At 40.9% G+C, this 23,569-nt stretch overlaps 1 protein-coding gene across 1 annotated transcript in view; it reads right to left on the bottom strand.

Annotated features, from left to right (window-relative positions):
• The window catches only part of ABCD2 (ATP binding cassette subfamily D member 2), a 48,775-nt gene extending 27,169 nt beyond the window's left edge, over positions 1-21,606 (bottom strand). Inside the window, exons 1-6 of the mRNA XM_050907154.1 lie at positions 20,585-21,606; positions 19,035-19,215; positions 14,590-14,711; positions 11,312-11,480; positions 8,060-8,154; positions 6,538-6,683 (exon numbers count right to left, since the gene is read on the bottom strand). Of these exons, the coding sequence (XP_050763111.1) occupies positions 6,538-6,683; positions 8,060-8,154; positions 11,312-11,480; positions 14,590-14,711; positions 19,035-19,215; positions 20,585-21,523 (1,652 nt within the window). The 5' untranslated portion in view covers positions 21,524-21,606. The remainder of the gene's footprint in view (positions 1-6,537; positions 6,684-8,059; positions 8,155-11,311; positions 11,481-14,589; positions 14,712-19,034; positions 19,216-20,584) is intronic.
• Between the last annotated feature and the right edge of the window lie 1,963 nt (positions 21,607-23,569).

The raw sequence follows: 23,569 nt of genomic DNA on the forward strand, positions 1-23,569 counted from the left end.
AGTCCTTCACAAACATCAGTTTAGCTGTAGCCTTTAAGATCGGTGTTGGATTTATGTAAATACATTTTAAATCTAAACTAAACCCCAAGGCAGCAAGCTGACTAAAGCCTTCAGCCTGGGATTTCTGCAACACTTTGCCTAATAACAGAAAAGACTTGTAAGCTGTGCTTTAATTAGCTGACTCTTGTGTCTGGCCAGTAAGGAAGGGACCTTGCATGGCTTGAGAGGGAGTAGCAGCTAATCCATAAAGCCATTTTCCACCTCTGACTATTAGCGTAGGTGAATCTTGCTCACAATGTGCTATCAAGAGGTACTGTCGTTACTTGTGATCAGTCAGCACATAGACCAAATTAAAAACCTTCAAACTTTACAGCTGTGAGTGAATCTGCAGTGGAAACGGAGAGGTCTCCCAGTGATCCTGGCAGGCAAAGCTTCAGCTAACCTACAGGGCAGCAAGACAAGAACTTTTCTGTTCTAGGCGAGACAAGACAGGACTTCTTTCAATCAGGAAGGAGAAGTGCAAGCATTTCTATATGAGTCCCAGTAAGATGAAATGGGAAAAGCTGTGCCGCGGCTGAGGGGATAGCCTAACAGCCCTCTCAGATGCAAGGCCACACTTTTTAATGAACAGCAGAATACTGAGTTAACCTGTTTTGAATTGATTCATTTCAAAAAAGAAAAAAGAAGATACAAAGTAGCAGCCAATTTGTTAAAGCAAACCTGTATCAAAATAGTATGCATAACTGAAGCATGTTATCTTTCGTGTTAACGCTGTCTACCACAGACCTTTTTCTCATCTGTCAGATAAGTGGTGAACTTTGGCAATAAACATATTTAAAAGGAGCACCATGAACTTGACAACAAGAAGTATGACAGAGAGATGCAGTGTGCAAGGGGTGTGTGCAACTATATAGCATGACATAAACTGATGGCAAAGTACTGAAGGAACAAGTCAATGTGGTGGTATACTATCAGCAAAATGCTGAAGGGCAATGACAATTGCTAGTGCGGTGTTGGCATGTGCAGAGTACAGTTTAACTCCAGCTGACCGAACTAAAGGGATCATAGTTAAAGACAGAGCAGTATGAGCTGACAAGAAAGTAGGATGTGCAAAATACTACATAGCATAGAGACATCTGAGCCAATTTAAATGAGATGAGGCAACAGAACTCGCATAGACATATTTGCACAGCACTTCATTTGGGCTACTTCTCTAACAGACCACATGCTAACGAGAAAGTAGTCTAATACAGAAGAACCATATATACATACTACATATGCACATACTTTCATATGTAATATAGGGTATCTGAAAGTGAATACAACAATTTTGCAAGATTAAATTGTTTAGGAAATCAAGAATTGTCTTAGGAAACAACCACATTTTAATGACAGTGGCCACTACTAACTACCTCCATGCTTAACATAACATTTGAATCATGCTATAATTGTCAAACTTTCATGTGCTTATAATGTAAAAATTACTTTTATTTTATCACTTTATTATTTATATCACTCAGACCTGAAATATTCTTGCTTGATTTCATCCACATGATGAATATCTTGGACTACTTGAGGCAAATCACATCAGACATTTGGATTACTCAATAGAGCTAAGGAGAGGAAATACATCTTCGTAGCTGATGCAATTTTGTTTAGTAGCCGAAGACATTTTTAGAATACAGAAGGAAAAACACCAGACAGGAAAAGACTTGTAAAGGAACCCCAGATAAAATATCAGAAATAGAGCAGACATATGCAAAAACAAACAGCTTAGGAGGGCCAGATAAACCTTTAAACTGTTATGTTCCATACTGTCCTAGCATTAATAAGAAGACAGCAAGATATAGGTATATAAATCTTACATTATGAAGAACAAACAACATTTGATACTAGTGCATCTTTGGTTGCCTCCACTTTAGCATCTGACAAGCCTGGTGTTGAAGGAAAGGAATATTAGAGATCTACTTGAATGAGCAATAGAAAGAGAGAGAGAATACAGAATTGGACCGTCACTGTGGTCACTGTGACCACTGAGAAAATGGTCAGGGTTGGTCTTCTACTAGAATTACACAGAATTACAGAGAAACTATTCATACTACTGCAGAAACACGTCACAAAAATACCCAAATTACAGTAGAAGCAAGCTGGAGAGAAAAAACAGTAACAATGGACCAGGAGAAAGAAGTACAGTGGATTAAGAATTACTCTGAGCTCTACAAATGTGAATCAGTCCTCAAGAAAGTCAGAGAAAATGCTGATGGACGTTTTAGATATGTGCTGTGCTAGGAAGACTCGAGAGTCATGATAGAACATTATGGAACCAAAAGAGACTGCATGAGACATTCCTCCATGCAAATAAGACAATAAGACACAGTTGGCAGAAAATTATTAATAATTTATATCAATAACCCAGTGGTGATTACAGCTTTACTGCAGCTTTACGGTGCAGAGACTTTGAGGAATATTCCTGTGGTGTTGTCAAGGTAACCTGCAAGTATGTAGGTGTGCAATTCTGCTGACGTTTATATCAAACGAGGGAGAACAAAGGAAATGAGAGCCAACGTGTGCAGAATCTCTGTTTCCTTACAATTGAAAAAGCTGAGACTTTCAGTTGGAGAGCAGGAAGAGCTGGAGTAAATGTTAGGAGGAATTGTATGCTAGAGCTCACTAATACCACAGAGATGGAGTCTCCTCCCATATTTAAGACCAACAGAGTAGGAACAGGGCACAGTCTGGACAAATCAGGCTACCTTCAGATACAGTGCTGATATACTATGAAAGGATTGACTGCTGCTTTAATTCCCTAAGTGCTACATATACGTCTTGTGGTCAATATCTTTAGCATCGGTACTAATGCTACCCACTATATATTTTTGTTAATTACTTATTATTGAAAATTATGTTTCTGAATTCTGATTTCAATCATGATTCCTTACCAACTAGAGCACCCACAAGCATTTATTTTTTCATTCATGCTACCCTCTTGACCAGTTAATTAAAAGAGGAATGAAAAGAGGTGGTCAACACAAATGAATTTTACTTTGCAAAAGAGGGACAGAGGAGTAGAAGAAGGGGTGAGAGCACACACTCTGCCAGTTACTGAGGCTCCAATGAGATGTGACAACTTGTTGAGCTGTTACCAGTTCCTAGCACTGATCCATCCTTGAAAATAAGCTGCTTCTGGCACCAATATGATGCTGGACTGCTTAAAGCCTCTTAAAGCCTCCCTCTCTTCTGCCCACCCTCCTCTTTTACAGGCCTGTCACGGACAGCGGCAGAGCCACACTCACAGAAATCCCTGGGCTTCTCTCTCCCTGCCCCTCAAAAGGGCAGTTTGTCCCATCAGCATCCACCAGAACTGTGACTGACTAAGGACAAATTCTGCATGGCTTGGCCCTACATAAGAGGAGGGGAAAAAAAAAAAAAAAATCTCACAGTGATTCACAGTAAAATCTAAAAAAAACCAGTACAATGATGCTAAGCAATGTAAAAAGATAAAAAGATAGTGACCCTTAAGGCTCCGTTTTAAAGCCTACATACTGCTAAGTAAAGCCAACTACAAAGCATTTGTAGTGCTGATGAAGTTGGGAGTATACAATGAGATAATTCACTTTTTAATAAATCATACTTCTGTGTGCAGCTTTTGAACTTGGCAAAGACGCATGATTTCCCACGCATTTCTGGAATACTACGCTGGAACATTACAAATAGAGATAAAAAAATAATCTTTTCAATGAGCTCCTATTTACTGTGGAGTATTTTGTTTCTTAGTAGTCACTGTATTCTCCACCATTCACTGGGTGCAGATGGGGTTCCTACATTTGACTCAAAGAGGGGTGATGCAGAATTAAATTCAGCCACAGGCATGCAGGAGTAAGCTCTTACCAGGCTCAATGGTAACTGTGTCCACTCAGGGAGAGCCGTCTCCTGTATTCTTAGACCAAAGTCATAATGTATACACTTAAACACAGTGATATCATTCTAACTTGCTGCTCTGAGGGACATCCACCAATTCAAGAGCCTTCTGCTATACCACAGTTTTCACCTACCCACCAAACAAAAGAGTGAGGTAGGTTGAATCCAGGTGATACCATCCCACCACCTTCCAGATCCTCTCAGTCTGGAACATAAGTTTTCCCTAAAGTTATGCTGAAATATCTACATGATGAAATGCAGGCAGGGCACTATCTTTTTGAGTCTGAAGTTTTAGAATTATCTCTAAAAAAATAAACAGAAGGTAATCCTGACCAAGCAGCAATTTGCACAGGGTTAATAAGCAAAATGGTTGTACCCCCAAGACCTTCCAAAATAAACTGCTTCAATTTCAGGACTTCAGAACAATTTGCAAATCACTACAGAAATTCTAAATGTATTCTAGAGCCAGGGACAGACAAAAAAACCCAACTGAATGTGTAATTTATTTAGGCCATAAATAAATGAACTGTTAAAGCACTCAGAAGTGGAATACAGCCAGAAAAAAAATGCCTGGACCACATAAGGCAATCCACACAAAAGCCCTAAAGATCCAGCAGATCTGTTGCAAATCTGGTCCAGAAATGTATAAACTTCAATTTAAAACTGAGTGTCCTTCAAGTCATTCCTAGTGTCTCAGATATTCATCTAAGACTCTGTAAGCCCAAAGAACAAATACATTGCGCAAAAAAGCAACTCAGAATCCTAAAGGACATCCTAACAAACAAATCTGATTGATTGCTGTCCTATATCAACCCCTTCAGCCACATTCAGCCACAAACCCCTACAAGACTCAGTCTCACAGTCCCTTTCCAAATACAAGACACTTATGAGTGACAGGCCACACTTCTGAGCCTACAGAACCCACACTGACACAGCTGAACTGTGCCCCAAAGTAGACTTCAAAATGTTCAGCCACAATCAAGGTGTAGCACTTTTGCAGAAGAGCCCTCTCTGTCACTCACTGTTGCCCCATTTACCCAGACACTGCTCTGTCCCTTGGGAAGGGAATACCTCTGTACTGCCTGAAAAACCCTCCAGGAGCGCAGAGCTCACACAGAGCCACTGAGCCGAGCCATGACAACATCACTTAGATGTCCCAAAGACATCACGGCAGCACCCTTTCTCCTGGGGGATGCTATTAGGACGGACTACATATGAGTGACACCTTCAGGGTACACTGCAAAGATGATATGCCAATCCCTACATGGCTTTGGTCACAGAGGGCTGCAAAGACGCTGGTTGAATCTCAGTTTCTGACCAAAAGTTTTGAAATGTTCCAAAGAAGAGGTCTGCTGGACAAACTCCCCCAGCACTGCAAAGTTAGGGGAAACAGCTAACAACCAACCATGTTTATGGAAATGAAAACCCAGCAGGTGCGATTCAATCCCCTCAACCAGCAGGTTCGCAAATCTGCCTGAACTCAACGTGAGTCTGTTTGCTTTCACAGAATAAAGGGGACATAAGTAAAGGGGAAGAGCTCTGGGCAAGCCAGCCTCAGTTGTTGATCCGAGAAGGGGCTGGGATTACACAGAGGACAGAAGTGGCTGAAACGCAAGATTTTCTGCAAGAAAAAAATTCAGAATAGCTTTTGTTCTGCCTAAGAATAAAACTGATTTTAAGAATGTCCTGCACAATGGGAATTCTGAAATATTGTTTTGAAAAGCATTTAATAAAGCATTTTGCTCCAAATTCCTGAATGAAACCCTCGAGTGGCTCAGAAAAATGACAATGGCTAGCAATAAGTTATACACATATTTGAAAAAATTACAGATAAATGTTCTTTGTTACCTTCACCTGCAGCAAGGAAAACCTACTCATCAGTTAATATTTTCCTTCAGTTTAATAGCTTGTACTTCTTAAACAAGACTACAAACTGTACCATGAATACCTCTTTGGCCCATGGGAAGAAATGAACTACAGAAAGCAATCGAAGATTCTCAGTGTTTGATTTTGCTTTTGCAAAACAATCTAGTTAGAAGTCTCTAAGGAGATATTCTAGAATCAATTGCATTAAATTATGTTCTGAGAGTCCAACAGCAAGTCAGAATACAAATGAAGCACAAAAAAGCCATGCTTCCCTTAGTAAAATGAGCACATATTATTAAAAAGGCAATTTGCAGTTAATATTGGATTGGATTCTGGTCTTGTAGTGTAGAAGTTGAAGTTTTGAAAATTATTTTGAACAATTCAACATTTAGGAACCAAAACACTCTCACTTGTTTTGATCTTTGATTTTAAAGTTAAATCAGAATTAAGATCTATTAGGTCCATTTCAAATCTCTTTCAGATTCTAGTCTGTTCCCATGATCCCAATCATCCAGGACTTTAGCCATCAGGGGAGCATAGGCTCTATCACGAGTGTATGTGAGCCCTTTCCAATGACTGAAGATTTGCATCACCAATGAGAAGGGATCTTTTTTTTTTAGCACTCTCCACACAGCTGAGGTTGTGCTTACCACCTTTTAACTTGGCTGTACATATCACAGATTGAAAATGAGAGAAGCAGGGTCAAAATTCATGTAACCAGAAAAAAGGTATCACCTTGAGCAAAACACATACCTTTGTGGTATATAAAACATGTGCTGCGGAGGGGGTTTGTAGAGAACTCCTTCATACACAGGCCACAAACCACTTAAAATTCTGAAGAGTGAACTCTTTCCACAGCCATTGGGTCCAGTGATTAAAAGATTCATCCCCTCCTGGACCTACAATAGCAATGAAAATGCAAAGATGTTACTATGCAGTATACGTGGCACAAGACAGTCTAAGATCCCTAGAGGGAGTTATGTGAGCATTTATATCAAATTATCAACCCATTGCATTAATTACCTGCACATATTTATGCAACTATTCCGGAAACAGTGGCATTAGATATAATATGTGGGCTGAAATAATGAAAATAATTTCTATAATGTCTGAGTATTTCTATAAACTACACTGATTATATTACAATGTCAATACACCACAGTCAGAATCAATTATTCTAATGCAGATTAGGTTCAAAGGTGTTAAAAAAAAATGGTGTACAGAGCAGTGCTATGCCCATCAGTGATATTAATTTAAGCTATGGGAGCCCAATCAAATGATTTGGAAAATTTACTTTGCCCTTTCCCGCTTAATTACCAGTGTTATTTTGGTTGTGATGCACTTGTTTTTACTCATTTGAATGTTACTCTGTGTATATACGAGTGTATATTTATGCATAATCACAACGTAATTGTCTATGCTTTACACAAATATATTGACTGTTACTTTTTCTGTTGTTTTTGTCTCTTGAGCCAAATAAATAAACATAACTGTCTCCTTGACCATAAAGTTGTAATTTCACAAATCTGACACTCCAACACTGAAGCTATTGCAAGTTTTGCCATAGCTAGGACCCTGTCCTCCTAGTTGCTAATTCCTATACCAACAGAGCTGGCAAAAGGAACACTCTGCTTTAGCTAAATTAAAGGACCTGCTGGAATTATTTATGTTAGTGTTCCGGTAACACCAACTATTTTTTAAAATAATAACATCTGCACTGGAACATAAGATCAGGATATATATGGGAGTAATTCAGTAAAGGTCATCCACTAAAATTGTGAGCAGGTACTGAGTGGTATCTGGAATAGTTTTTTAAAAACAATACAAGGTTTTACTGAGTAAAGACTCCACAGTTGGGCTTGTGAACTGTGCTGTCAACTATTAGTTAGTATTGCTCTTTGTGGTGATCAAGCAAAACTATAAAACTCAATTTTTTCACTGTTGCTGTGAACTCAGACTTTTAAAGGAGCCTATGTGAGTAAAGCATCCCAATTTCATTGAAATTAAGTAAAGATGGATGCAGACTCCCATATACACCTTTGAAAATCTCAGGTTGATTTTTCACCTGGCAACAGCGACCAGAAATCCTCTCTTCTCTTTCTTTGAGTAGGATAAACTACATATGTCTGCCTCTATTGAACTACTATGCCTACCTTTCTGGACTTCCCCTTTTATCCATATGCTCCTCCAAGTACTTAACATAAGGTACATGAATTCTGTGCTGTTTATGTTAATGTGATGGCAACAATCAGAAGATTCTTGCATATCATCTTACTTTGAAGTTTAGTCTGGAAACCACCACATCGCCATTCGGAGTAATAATAGGAACATTTTCACAAACAATTCCATGATCAACATCAATAACTTTCCCTAGAAAGAAAAAAAACCAATAATTAGAGTTTGTGAAACCTTCCATTAAGCAACGATATGTGACAGTCTCTGTGCACGGCTGAGAAGTATGAACTGGTGAGTTTCAAACAACTCTTTTATGTGCTCCAGGTTCCCCTAGTGGAAAATCTGGATAATAAATCTTCGCTCGTCAGAAAGACACTGTCAGCAGTAGCCAAGAGTGTGCAATGAATCCTACATTTGATCATAAATATAATGCACAGTATGCATCATAAACATATAACGCACTATAAAGACATGTTTATTCACATTCTACCTGTATTTACTGTATTTTGTTTTAAATAGGTGGTTAATATCAACCAGTAAAAAAGTTCAAGGACAGCCTTAGCCACAGGCAGACCAGTTTACCTTCTCTTGAGGATTTAATTAGAAAATGGAATCTGCTTTCACTACCAGCTCTGAAACTCGGAGCCCAGTTCAGTCTCCTCCAGCAACGAGAGCAAAGGAGAAAACATTTAATGGCTTGCTTCCATCTCTTTTTGAAGCCACAGACACTGTAAATGTGTCTTGTAAGTATTTGCAGAAACCCATATAACATTTCACTCCAGTAGCTACACTTACTATTTGGATTTCTGGCAAATTTAAATATACAATCTCAATTGGACATTGGGATATTCTGTAACACACGGACTTTGAAATAAATTCTTCTGAAAACAGTAAAAAAATGAAACCAACTCTAACTTCTCAGTTGCCTGTTAATGGACTTCTCTAACAGAACCCAAACAGCTGGGCTCCTCGACAAGTATCAGAAATTACCTTTACAGACAAGATGCAAAGGAAAGTGATTTCTCTTTGTATTAGAAGGCTGCTTATTTTATAACTTAGACTAATCTGAACAACGAAAAATGGAACTAAGGAAAAGTTGAGTTTATTACAAAAGGATCTGGTAGCATTTCCTTCAGTTAAGGTTAGTTTTACATTTTCCATTAAGAGGCTCTTTGTCCAATTGCTTCCAACTTTGCCAAACTATAACAACCTGGGCAAAAATTTCTGTGCCGTGTATCAGCCCAAGCATTCTTTTTTTCCTAAACTAAGTTTTATTTAGAACAGTTCCGTGGTGTCCAACATGACATTATGGAAAACGAAAGTGTTTTGCTGTTAAAAAAAAGTTACTTGGATACAGTGGAGAAATTCTAGTTAAAATAAATCTATGATAAAAAATAGTAAGCCAAGTAAGTATTAAGTAAACTTAATTCTCATTTCCTAACTTCACAGTGTTTGATTGCAACTTTAGCATGCTTTTAAAGCATATTTATGTGTCATCAGAAATACAATTTGACAGTATTTGTACAAGATCTACAAAATTCTATTTCAAGTTTAAAATTCTGAATTATTAGATACACTATGTATAAGGCAATATTATTATCTGTTAAAAATATTCTAACTTTTTTTTGTATTTTCACAATGCTCTTACTGACAACAGTAAATGCAAGGCACAAAACAGACATCCCTTAGTTACATAAACTTATATTGGATGATTCAAAAGGAAATAAGTAGTATGTGTTCAAAGAGCCCTTGAGGAAGCTGAATATTAAGATTTTTCTTTTCTAACAATGCAGAAACATATACGTATGTGAGCACGTGTACTTTTATCCACATACAAATCCACTCTACAGGGATTTCTGAAGCATCAAGACCAAAAGAAAGGAGGAAAAACAGTATTACAATGGGACTTGTCACAAAAAGTGTGGAGCTTATGGCCTAGATTCATCTGGCCTCAATTCTACTTAAGTCCTTGTGCACAATGCTTGGTCTTGGCTAGCTGCCTCTGAGAGCCTACAACCACTTAGGAGCAAACGCTAGTCACCGTGACTTAGGAGGAATTCAGGCTGGATGAAATGTGTGACTGTAGTGGAATCAAATCTTGGGAAAAGGCTGCAGAGAAAAAAGGAGTGGGGTATAAGTATACTAGACCAAAAGGGAACGTGAACAGAACGCTTGCATATCTGAACTGTATTTCGGTTTGTTTTTAAAACGGAGTTATCTAAAAAGAGCCCCCTAATTACATTGTTGCTCCAGGAACTACAAACCTTTTCTCTTGTACATGACAAAATGTAACAGTTATAAAATGCCATGTCTTTTAAAGTCAGCCAAATATTACCAAGCTCTACAAGATTAAGACATCAGCTATTTGCACAGCTATCCACCATGCTGCATCAGACTCTTTGTTATGAAGAACCTTGTCAGAGGCCCTTTGAGAAATCTGTGCTGAAGGGCAGCACCGTTGAAATTGCTGAAAGAAGTTACTTCATAAAGAGCACTTTGGTGCCTTCAACTCTACCGAGGTTTAAGTTTTCAGAAGCCAAAGGGAGGGAAGCCTCTGTGAGGCTGTTCAGCACCACAGAGGGGAGAAGCAGAAGGGGTCTGTTGGGAAAATTGGGAAAAGCCCATTGCAAAAGCTGCCTTTAAGTACCTCGGAGAGAAGCTGGATGCAAGAGGAAGGGAGAAGTGGCACATAATGGAGCATGATAAGAAATGGATGTACAGAGAAAATTCTCTGGGGAGGGTGGAGACAGAAAGATAGTGGCACCAGAAAAATACAGGATAAGGATGGGAGGGATAAGGTATATATGTATTGATCAGATCATTTGGGAGGTGAGGGAAAGGGTAAAGTTGTCAGCCCATTTTCAGTTGAAAATTCCCACTAAATTATAAAAAAAATGAGCACAGGCTGATTTTTAGTTGCTGAAAACGAAGTAGTATTTTTGTCAAAAACTACTGAACCAATCTGTCTTTCCCTCCTACACCAAACAAAATAATGTGGTGTTTGAAGATGAAAATGTTACAGTCTCAGTTTTCTGAAAAACATTAAGTGTCTGAGGAAAGCAGGCATTGTCCATGTAAGAATAATATCACCAACACCAATAATAGTACAGTTGAAATGCCTTTTTCATTGAAAGTTTTCACAGAAAACATTTGAGCAATTTTGTGTATTAGAAAAGCACTGCATAAGCACAGAATTACAAAATAGCAGGAGGTTAAAATGGAAGGCAACATGGTCTCCGGGGTATTAAGACTGAGAGGCTGATTTGTTGTAGAAACAAAACCTCTGTTCACCTCCTGTCCCACTGCACCAGCCACACACACAGGGAAGTAAATACAAATATGAATTAACTACCTTTGATTTCTAAGGGCCCATCAATGTGTAATTCTGCTTTATCTTCATTCTTGCTGTTGTTTTCAGACCCTTGAATAACAGCAGTTCTTTTGTAGATGCCTCTCTTCACCTCATCAAAGACTGAAAACATGTTGTAGACACGGGCGGTGTAGCCTGCTAGCTCAGTAACCTGAGAAACAAGAAATGCCTCATTTCAGTTATACTTCACAAATTCTATAAATGAAATGTTTGGCCAAACATTCATGAGAAACATTCGCAGCTATTCTGAGTCAGTGCTTCTCAAATGCTATTCTGGAAGGATCAATGATGCATCTTTCGATGCCTATCAATTTTCATTCCTTGAGATTCTGTGCTAACCCATATGTCACCCACAGCTCCTACCAGCCAGCAGACAGCGGCAGTTTGAGGGGGACAGATTTCAGCCAATGTAAGCTATGATAGCTCCAGTAAATGAGGGGGTTGCAGGGACTGCTCTTTTCTGTGGATTGGTAGAGTCTTCAACCAGCAGAGAATAGCTATTAGCATATCTGAAAACAGAGAGCCTATCATAAAAGAGAAAAACAAAATCTCTGCATTTGCCAGCAAGATAAAGGTCCACAGAAGTGAGAAAAATTGTCATCTGTAATTATTTATGTTTACTTCCCTGTATTCCTGAAATCTCCTGTGAGAAAGGTGTGCTTTTCTGTGTAAAACAGGCAGCACCAGGGCATTCTAATCTGAAATACAGTACAAAAAAGAAATGACTCTTCTATCAACTGCATGCTAGAGTACCAGACCTAAATCTGAGACCTTGGATTAGAACTGGCCATTTTTAAGATGGTGAGGTCTCTTAAAAGGCTTTCTCCTTTTTTTTTGGTCCTTTTGTCAAAATTTCCACCTGGTGAAGACAGAAAAAACAGATCTCTGGACCTGATAACTTCCTATTTGTGGGCAGCAACACCACCAAGAGCTCCCAAAGAACTTCCTCCATCTGCTGGCAGCAAAGAATTAAACCCGGGCATCTTATTATAAATGTATTATTAAATGGTTTTAAAAGGATTAATTTTTATACTAAATGCAGAGAGCAAGACAAGAATAGCAAGAAAATGAGTTCAAGATTATAAAATCATTAGCTTGCTGTGGTTAAACACATACACCCCATGACTGAGTTCACCTGCTATAGCATACATAATTCCAATATAAAATCCTCTATAAATTTCACTATTTGTGCCGGATTCAGAAGTGAGTGCTAGTTCTGGCCACACGGCCATCACTCCACTGGAGGTTAACAAGTATACAACATCTTGAAAAACTCAGTTTAAAAAGAGTGATCACTCAATGTTTCAATTCCATCAGCTGTACATTGTTTTGCACTATCAGTAATTGCATTAACAGCTGTGAAAAGTATTGGGCTAGCACCACTTGAGGCAGTAGGTAGCACATAGGAGCTGTAACATCATTCTCCACACTAGAGTCTTTCTAGCAATTTCAGCGGGAGCTCGTGCCAGCACTGAGTGCTCCACACAGCATCGGCAGTGGCATTTCATGGAGAGAATCCTGCATGTGATGAACGAAGCTTGCACCAACTGTGCCCCGGAAGAAACACAAATTGTAGTAAGTTTCTAAACTACAACCCTACAAACTTGCTTTGTCAAAACATCTAAACTATTGACCTGCAAAGAAAAGTTGAGCCCACCTCATCTGCACGCTGAATTACATTGACTGGAAGGAGGCTGCTTTGGTGGATCAGGTGAGCAAGAACCAGAACTTCACTACCACTTGAAGTGGATTGAAGTACACTGTCCTTTGGAAACTGCCTGAATCACGAAATGGGAATGACAATGTGGTTGAAGTACTGCAGTGCCTCTTGAAGAGAAGTATAAATGTAAAATTCAGATGGAAGTTCATAGAACTGGTCTTTGATCTCATGCTGTCTGGATTAAAATCTCACCATGTTATAAACAAAGTGAGTTTATTCAGTTGTTCCTGCTACTTTGTGGGTATTTTTTTTCCAAAAAATAAAACCACAATGTTTGTAAGTCCCCATGTACATTATATAAATGACTTAAATGTTGAAAATAAAATAGAAATTACATCAGTGTATAACAGGTTATCTGGCAGTATCTTTAGAGCAGAGGCAAAGCAGGGGAACAGCTAAAGGAGCACAGGTCAAAATCACAGTCCATTAGAAGAACTCCTTCTGAAAAAAGCATGGGCTCTGGCTTTGTCAGAGTCCATATCTGAAGGTGCCAAACTACCCCTCCTCCTCCAATTTACAAAGCTGTAGTTATTATGGCTGGATTCCAAGTAACAGAATCCATAGTCTTTGATTAGCTGCCTAGTTAATGCGTGCCTCCTCGCACTGCACTGGGAAAAGGGGTGAAAAAAACAATTAACAAATGCAGAACCAACATTCAGAAGGAAATGTTGAGGGGAATAATAGCACTGCCTCACTTTTCTTTTGCTTAACAGCCGGCACCTAGAGAAACCCCCAAGAGAGATCACAGATGAAAGCCCAACTTTACTGGAATTTGGGTAAGGACCTGAAACAACATCTCTGATCTTCCAGATGAACACCCTGTACTTCTAGACTATTTGCTGTCCCAAGGTGGATTTTTTCCTGCTAAAATTTCTCTACTTTGCAAAATTACTCACAATTTAACAGGTTCACAAGATACTGAAAACAGCCCTACAGTTTAGGTGGCCAGGAAATAAGTATTCAATTCTCTGTGTTTCATACAAAATATGACTAGAACAGGCTGCCCAGAGAGGTGGTAGATGCCCCATCCCTCGAAACATTCAAGGTCAGGTTGGACCTGGCTCTGAGCAACCTGATCTAGTCAAAGATGTCCCTGCTCATAGCAGGGGGTAGGACTAGATGACCTTTAAAGGTCCCTTCCAACCCAAACTATTCTATGATTCTATGACACTTCCAACAGAAGAGTCCCAATACATTGGAGGCAGACAGCCTGAACTCAGGTCTGTGCTCCAAACAGAGGAGGAATTTGAAACTTTATCACTCACATTCCAGGAACTTCTATTGCTCTCTGATGGCACCTGAACACAGGTATTAAAAATTACATTTACATGTTGCACCATACTGGCAGCTGTGCACTTTAGACTCTTTGTGGACTTAACTCTGAAGATCAAACTATCAATTCACAGATCTCTATGGGTTTAGTTGCAATAGAATTTGCCTTTAAAAATTGTACCTTTTTTTTTTTTTACATTTTATATTAAATGTAAATTGTTTTACTGTTTTTTCCTCTTCTCTTTCATGTATGACAGATGTACAGTACCTCTTTGTACGAAGACATAATCCTTTCAATAGCATCTGCTCCTGAGATCAGCAAGTTCCGTGATGTAGTAAAAGCTTCTGTTCTTTCACTAACCATTGCCTGTTTCTGGCCATCTTCCAATTCTAAAAGTGAAAAAAGTTTTCTGTTAAAGTATTCTTCTGAAAATTATCTCTACAAATTAAATTATGATTAGAATGTGAGCCATTATAGAGCAGCTTTTAAATTAAGAAAAAGTTAACTCTACGAAGACAACCTTTCAAAAAGAATTGGCGAATGTAACTAGCATGATAGCTTGGTAACAAAGAACAAGTGGGAGTATACAGAATTCATCTTCTTATGCAAAACATCCTATTCTTTTATACTATTTGTCTACCTAGACAATTTTCCATTTAATATATCATTATTCAACCTAAATTTTTCAAAATATGAAAAAAGTGAAACCTAAACAACGATCTGAAATAGATTTTTAATGTCATTTTTACTTTTGCAATTATTCATTTTTAGCCTTAACTTATTTACTGACTTCATGTAAAAGGAAACATTCACATTGATGGAAATTTGGCAACATGATTATATTTCTCTAAGAAAGCAGTAAGCTCTTTTATTATCAAAGGCATGGTTTCGGTAGGATACCTCTCTCTCACAACACAGTTTCTCTCTTCATCTGACCCCAGAACAAAGTTGTGATGCTTTGTTTAAGACACTGCAGCCTATTAGCAAGAAAACTCTTGCTCCAAAGAAAGGAGTTGTCTCATAAGAACATGTCAGCAGCACCAGGCAAGGAGAAAACAGCAGCAGAAATTACAGAAGATAGGTGAGAAATAAATATGTTTACATTTAACATATCTACATATACTCTTGCTACCATGTGACCTACAGATTTATACAGCATAGTCAACTCGCAAGGTTTGCTTCTTAAAGGCATCAAGATTTGAAAAGAAGCAGCTGAATATTTTAAGACTGAATGTTGTTGCAATAGTTGCATCTACAAAAAAGAAGACAACAATGTGTAGTAAACCGCTCCTAAAGATTTTTCAAATACAAGATTTAGAATGAAAGGTCTCAAGGGTTTTCTGCATCACATAACTTTATATGTATCTCTATATATTGCTTAAGTCTGTTGCAGAATGGGGTCTGGATATTATTTTCTTGCTTAAGTTTGTAAAGTTTTTTCTAAAGTTTCTTTTTTAAGCTATGCTGCTGCTAGGCATCAGGCTAAGCAGGATAATAGGTGGATCCAGTGTGGCAACTCCTGTATTAGCAATTGTTATTAACATCCTCTGTGATGTCTGCACAGTGCTGATGGTCAAGAAAATCTACGAGGAATTCCCTGCAGGCGTAATGCGACTGTAAATTTTATGGGCTAGCCAAGCAATGCAAGAGTATAGCAAACAATATTTTTTTACTTGGTGAGTAACTGTCTCACCTCCCTGACAAGATCAGATTCTAGAAATCTGCTGTCTAGAAATCTACATGCAGTACCAAAGCTAGATGCATCTTTCTGTCTTTATCAGTTAAATCTAAATGTTATTTTGTTTCCTTTTACACATCCATAAAGGTATGCCTACATAATTACATCTGAATCACTGAAATATACTATGGATAATTTAGGAAAAACTTTTTTAAAATTCTTACATCATAATTTTGAATATAGATACACACCATCTATATGTTACTCTTTCTGGCATCAGATGTTTTTTATAACAATTTTAATTAATTGAGATACATGTTCAATTTTTTTAGCTTAAATTATACAACATCAGTACACTGTCAACCAGTTGTACATAATCTAGCCACCTGAGACACAAGGCATGGTTTTTTTAAAAAAAAGACAGAAAACCTCTTGCAAAGGGAGAGATTACAAAATTCTTGCTCATGTAGTTTGCACTTATTTTAAAAAGTCATTTCCACTCCAAGAATAATAAACTTAAGGGATAGGGAGAATTCAGTTAATTCATTAGTAAAAACTAAATTGAAATTTGTTTCTTACTTCTCAGAGAACCATTTTTCGCTGATCTTGTTGGGATTATAGCTCATGCAGCCCATGCTATGTAGAACCAGAACTAAATCATTTAGGAATCAGGTATGGTTTAACTATATTAATGCAGCATTCCTCCTGTAAATAAATGCAGAATTTACTGACGGCTGCTTCCAGCACCCAGGCTAGCTCATCTAGCAAGAGTTTAGAGATCTCTACAAACCACTGCATCAGTCATTTTAGGGGTATTTGAAAAATTAAAATTATATAGAATTTATGAGCATTTCACTGTTCCAAAACATAAGCTCTTATATTACGTGCCTAACCCACCAAGATTACTTTTCATTAACTTTTTGTCCAAAACATTTTTCATATGGCTGGCCTCCTGTGTTTGAAGAAGTGGTGCATTGTATAACAGGGCAGACAGACTGTCTCTATTTCATACAGAATCTAACATTTCCCTTTTCATCTTCATTTATGTAATTGACAGTCATACTTGTTTTATAAACAAAGATAAGTGTTCACTGTGTTTAGAGAAATCAAAGCCTTGCTTCCAAAAATAGTTACTTTCCACAAACTGATGAAAGACATGACATGTGGAACACCAATGGTTTAATACAAAAAGAATGAGAAATATTATCAAATGGGAATGTTGGCTTTGCCAGTTAATTTCTTCCCTGAAATATCTAACAGAATTAGCAAATTTCAGTCAGAAATATCACCGTCATAGAAGATTCTTTTTTCTTTTTATTGCAGGATTATTTTTTACTTCCCCCCCCCCCCGAAGAAGTGTACAAAATCTATTGCTTTACGCCTTTAGTCTCAAGTCTGGTCATGGTACCAGTTTTGTGCATATCCCTGATTCTGGTGATTTATCCCAAAGTAATAAATCCACTATCTCCTCCTTCAGATATGAACAAACTTGCATCTGACCTGCTGAGGCACAAAGCACTGTTTTCCCAAGCAGCTCAATGGTAAATTTAGGTCTGCTTGATTCTTTGAATACCTGTTATACTTCGAACTGGTCTTGACAGTGTTGATTTGTCAGTATTATGTTTGCGATCCATCATTATGATATGCCTCAGGTCTCCATAATAAGCCCCGTGCTTTAACAGTTTAGGTTGCTGGTGGCAAATATTCTTCTGCTTTACAACATGAGCCATTGCTGCATCCTTCTTTTCTCCCACATTTGAAAAGCATTTATCAAAAGAACACTCATGAGTAACAGGAATGTTACTTAGTTTAGCATGAATACAAGTCTTTTTTTTATTCATGCTGTAATACCACGGAGACATTTACAATATATGGTTAAACAATCTTTTTCTTGACTGTACTCATTCACATCTTAGCAGAAAGACTCTTAGCACTTTTTCCGTTGTGCTGATAACCTTCACTGTGAGGTGAAATGGCTTTGTACAAACTCTTCTGTTTGGAATAGGACCTCCTGATATTTTTGAAGCTGTTACCAGGATGCCAGCCAGGGTCCTGATATAGTGCCCTCCTGAGCCATGTGATGGGCAGCGGCTCAGACAGCTGAACACCCAGCCATATACTGACACAATTGCAAGCAAGCTAAACCATGCAGGGGCTGCAAGAAGTCATCCTACAGGTCAAACCAAGCTTGTCCAGTTCGACAGCCCTGATTTGGAACATAACTACCAAGACCTGCCTGGAAAAGAACTCACTCATTCCTCATTAAATGTAACCAACTTAGAACTGATCCTTCCGCAGACATTGTAGGATCTGCGCTTAAAGAATCCTATGGAATTTGTAATAAATTCTATGGTTCTAATTGCACATAAGGAAGCCTGCTGAGGCAAACTTCCCCACTTGTCTTTCACTACCCCTCCTTAATTACCTTTCTTTCTGCTCTCTTTTTTTTTTTTTTAATAGCATCTGCAATAACAACACTACTTGAGTCTCGTTTCACTTCCTGGAAAGCTGTGATAAGATGTCAAAAATGATACCATCCGAGCCTGCAATCTGAATTTCACCTTCTCGTCTCCCAGTGAGTCAGGGAAAAACAGCAGTCCCTAAGAGGTCAACACATAAGAGAATAATTACCTATAATTACCCTATGGTTTATGGAAGAAGGAGATAAGCACTCTAGGAAAGTTAATAGTATTTTGTAAAGTAGCAGGAGATGCTGCAAAAATCAGCTGCCAAATGCTGCCATCCCAGCAGTGGCTAGTGAAAGAGGACTGCAATTATCACTATAATCTCATGTGACACGAGGATCCTCTAAGTCCTGAATTCATGCTGTTTATCAGGCTTATGTTCAAAGTTGGATCTTTTGCCTTGCTCTTTCCTCAGCTGACTTGCTATGCTTGAAAGTTACGCACAAGACATGGACATTGTAACAAAGTCTGTAAATAATAAATAAATATGAATGGCATTCTGAGGAAGTACAGTCTTTTGAGGACGCAACTTTAAAGAAGCATTTAGAAATTAATTAAAAATGTATTACCGCCATCTGCAAATCCCGTTGCAGTGATGATGGGCACAGCAACCATAATCATACCACAGCTACTCCAGACGTACTTCATCAGGAACTGCTCTATCATGATGTACCATAAACGTTTGGACAAAATGAGATTCATTTGATCTGCCAAAGCCTTGTAGCTTTTTTGCAGTTGTTTCATTTCTACCTACAGTTAAAAAATAAAACATTTATACAATGCAACAAAGATGCATGTCATACAAGATACGTTGACATATGTGCATGAAATAACCAGGTACCCAGAACTGTGACTTCTGAGTCACATCTGCTGTGTGGTACTTTATTTTCACAGTGCTGCAGTCTCACAGCAAAAGTGCACAGCTTTATGGAAGTCAGTGGACCTGGTTCTTATTTTTACACCATCATCCCTCGATAGCACATTGGCAGGCTTTCAGCTCTTTTAAGATCTCTGATAAATACAAGAACAACATACAAGGCAGTCACAACAGCTGATTCTAACAACCAAAATAAGATTGATTCCACGTCCTTTTAATAAGGCTGCAGCTGTAGAGTTTCACAGCAACTGAAACTCCTCATACTGGAAAGTGTTTGGGGATCAATTATCTCCAATGACTTACAGTTGCAGAGCTGATCCCTGAAATGCAATGCTGCTTGTTTTTGCAAGCAGCCTGGAGGAAGAGAGAACTATCCCAAGAGGTTTAACAAGTCAAAGACAGTTACAAGTCAATATGATATAATGCATTCAGTTCAAGACGGTATACGTGGGAATTGAAAAAAATGTTTAATTTAGCTGCACTTAAAACATTGCTATAGGCAGTTTTTGAGAACGATTGCTTCTACTAAAATAAACCATTTACATTACATAATCATTGCTTGGACTGAAAGAGTAATACTTCAGGCTGGTTTCCAGCTTTCATTTTCACCTTACATGAAAAAACTTCTTTTTCCAAATCGTGTTTGAAAGGTGTTACAGCCAAAATTCACTTCTAATAAAAATATGAAGAGTTCCTTAATGAGGTGGCTTTAAAACAAGCCATTAGTTTATGTAACTGTGACTGCTGAGGTACTGTACTTAAGCTATTTTAAGACACTGATGACTACATCTTTGCTTAGCTATGTAAAAGAGTGTCAAAGGTTGTAGTGCTCTCTGTGCTATCACAGAGTTTTCCCCTAGACTTTCTAGTGTGCCCTGGTTGCTATTTCTGCAGCATTAAATCTGGTAATTCATAAACATGGGTGGGAAAAAAAAAAGCCTGGAAGAGTTAAGCGGAATGGACTGGGTGGGGGAAAACCAGTAACGGAGATTAGCTTTCTAGAAAAGCATAGGATCCAGCTGCAAAACAGGAACATTGTCAGAGCACAAGGGAACTATGGTCCGCTCCCCCCAGATACCGCCTGTGAGACGGCATTTTCCTAAGAAACGGGAAGTGCTAGCTGTAAACAGGTTTAAATGTCAGAGGAACCCAAAGTGCTCAGGGAGGGCAGCAGGGGAAGCACGGGTCAGCGCCGGCACTGCAGGAGCCACCCCAGCACCCTCCGATTTCTCTCCTCCTTACCTTGTGCCCTCGGTAAAAGGCGATCTCTTCCACGTTGGCAATGATGCGTGAATGCATGAAGCGCAGATAGCCCTTCTTGTGAGCCTCCTCAGCCACCAGCTTGCCAAACTTGGGCGAGCAGGCTTTGAGCACGCGGGCCGTAGCGTAGACGACGAGCCCAGCCAGGACCGTGGGCCCGATGGGGTTAGCCCCCCGGGACCGTGCTGTGCGGATGAGGGTGTAGGAGGTGAGCACGACATCCAGGATTGGCTTGGTGAGGTTGGAGTAGAGATGCGCCACGGACTGTGAGAACATCATGATGTCCTCGGTGAGGGACTGGTCAGGGTTGGCCAGCCGCCCGTCCATGCTGATCACTCTGTAGTAAGTCTGGTTGGCAAAGTAGGTCTCATAGGCGTGATCCACCAGGCGCGTGCGGAAGGCGAGGGCCAGCTTGCACTCCAGGTACCGTATGGTGCTGTTCACGAAAGTGGCCGGGATTGCAATCATCAGCCATTTGATTAATTTGAAGACAAAGCTCCTGGGCTTTTTTTCCACGATGCTTTTCACAATCTTCCCATCGAGGGTGGCCACATAGACGGAGAGGAAGGTCCTGGAAACCAGAGCGACCGAGTGGAGGCAGAGCAAGCCCAGCTCGGCGCTCACCAGCTTTGGGAAGAACAGCTTGCGAAGTTCCAGCAGCTGCTTGAAAAATTCCACGTTCACGGCCGGGGAGGCTCTGCCCCGGCTGCCGGTGCGGTGCGGCGGCGCCTCCCGGCTCCCTTCAGCCCGGCCGGCATCCTGCGAGCCGCCTTTGCAGCCCGCCCGCTTCATGCGCCTGCGGATGACGGGATAGAGGATTTTGAGCCCGTACGCCGCAGCCAGCAGGCAGGCAGCCCTCTTCGCCGCGCTCGCCCTGCTCCATTGCACCCGCCGGGCCGCCGCATGCAGCATGTGGGTCATCCTGCCCCGCCGCAGGCACCGCTTCGCGCCGGTCCTAGCGGGGGCGGCTCATGCCCGGCGGGAAGGTCGGCCCCGCCGGGTCTTCATCGGGCCGCCGGGGGCTCCGGCTACCCCGCCGACCGCCCTGCCGTGACAGATGCCGAAGGAGCCCTGCCTCCAAGGCGTGATGGTTGCCTTCAAAGCGCGGCGCGTTGCACAACGCAGCCCCGCGCGGCGCAGCCCGCCCCGCCGACCACCATTGGCTGCGCCGCGCGGGGCGGCCCCGGTAGCGGCTCCGGCAGCGGCCCGGATCCCCCGCACCGCGGCACCGGCCGCAGCCGCTCGCTCGGGGCCCGGCGGCGGCAGCGGCAGCAGCAGCGGTGGCAGCAGCAGCAGCAGCAGCAGCAGCGCGGGTCCCCCGGCGCTCGGCCCCGGGTTCACAGCGGGTCCCCCGGAGCTCGGCCCGGTAGCGCCCCGGCTCGCCTCAGGCTGCGGCCGGCCCTTTCCTTCCGCCTGCCCTGCGGAGCAGGCACCGCCTCCGGCCCCGGCCCCGCCAGCGGCGTGGGGCGGGGGGAACGCAGGCGACGACGGGGAGAGCTCGGGCTCTGCGGCAGCCCCGGCGGCGGCGGCGGGGCACCGCGTCACCCCCGGCGCCAGCCCGAGCCCTCCCCCGGGGCGGGGGGGGGAGCCGTAACGTCGCCGCGGGTGCGGCACCCGGTGCGGGGCGAGCGGCGGCCCGGCGCGACGCGGGCGAGGGCAGCCGGGGCCGGTGGCCGAGGGGCAGCCTCGGGTCGGGAATCTGGCCGGGCGGCTGCGGGAGGGGCGGGCAGCGGCGTCTCCGGGGCAGCGCTTTCAAAACGCGCGTAATTTATTTCCTGTGCTCTCGTCAAAAGGAAGCCGGTATTGCGTTCTTGCAGCGTTATTAGACAAAAACAACCCCGACCGATTCGCACGGTCTCGGCAGCAAAACCAGGCTAAATTCGCACAAAGGAATTAACAGTAAAGGCAGTTGTGTTGATGCTTTATTTTTCTCTCTCCCTAATTTCTTACTTGTACTTCCTCACTTGTTTGGAAAAGGTCTTGTATTTGAAATTGCAGGAGGAGGATCAGAGTACTTAAAAAAAGTACGTTGGGTCCTTTCACACTTTGAAAATGAAGTAGTAAGGTAACTGCATCAGCTGGTATATGATAAAGCACTAGTTTAGGATGTGTGTGTAAAAGCAGATTTGAAAAATGTGCTATTGGACACTTACAGGAGTGCTGAGGAGTCCAGTCTTCCCCTAGAAATGGAGAGTGAGGCCACTTACCTCGCTGTAACTTGGCATACACAGAGTTAAATCAAGTCACGTTCCTGTTATAAAACAGCCCTCTTTGGACAGAGTGCAATGATGATGTTTAGATAGCTTCAGGATGAAGAAAGAATATATTTGATTTGAGAGAGAGAGAGCTTTGCTTTTAAAAATCAGGCACCGCTTATCAAAACATCCAGGTGCCTTCCAAAAAGCCCAGTAAGCCAAGACCAGCAAGACAAGACCAAGTAGGGTCTGTTTCTCACTTCTTCCTAGGAGGCTGCACAAATTGTGCCCACAATGGGCTGGACAGTTATGTAGAAATGTGGGGTAATCCTGGAGCTTATTAGACTTTCTGCCAGTGAGGACAGGCTAGAGATCTGGATAGAGGTCCATCTAGCTTTTTTTTTTTTTTTTTTTTTTTAAATACACAACTCAAAATAAAGCTAGGAGAATGTTGTCAAATCTGACCTATTGCAGTACAGCTAACATTCGGTTAGCAGGTAGGCCTGGTTTCACTGCAGATTATTTTGTCAGTAAAATAGAAAGGTTTTTCAGTGCACAAAGACACTGACAAGGTACACTGGCTAAGAAATTGCTTTGCTTAGGATTTGTTATTTCTTAATCATGATCTCCAGTTGGATACTTCCCATTCTGGCTTGTGTGTATCACAGCATACTCTTAGAGTTTGCCAAACCACAGTTATTTGCAATATTCCATTACTCTAGCATTTTCTTACCAAGAGGAAAGTTCACAGATCTCTCTCAGTTCTGCTTAT

Source organism: Gymnogyps californianus, chromosome 1 (genome assembly GCF_018139145.2).
Source record: "Gymnogyps californianus isolate 813 chromosome 1, ASM1813914v2, whole genome shotgun sequence".
NCBI lineage: Eukaryota > Metazoa > Chordata > Aves > Accipitriformes > Cathartidae > Gymnogyps > Gymnogyps californianus.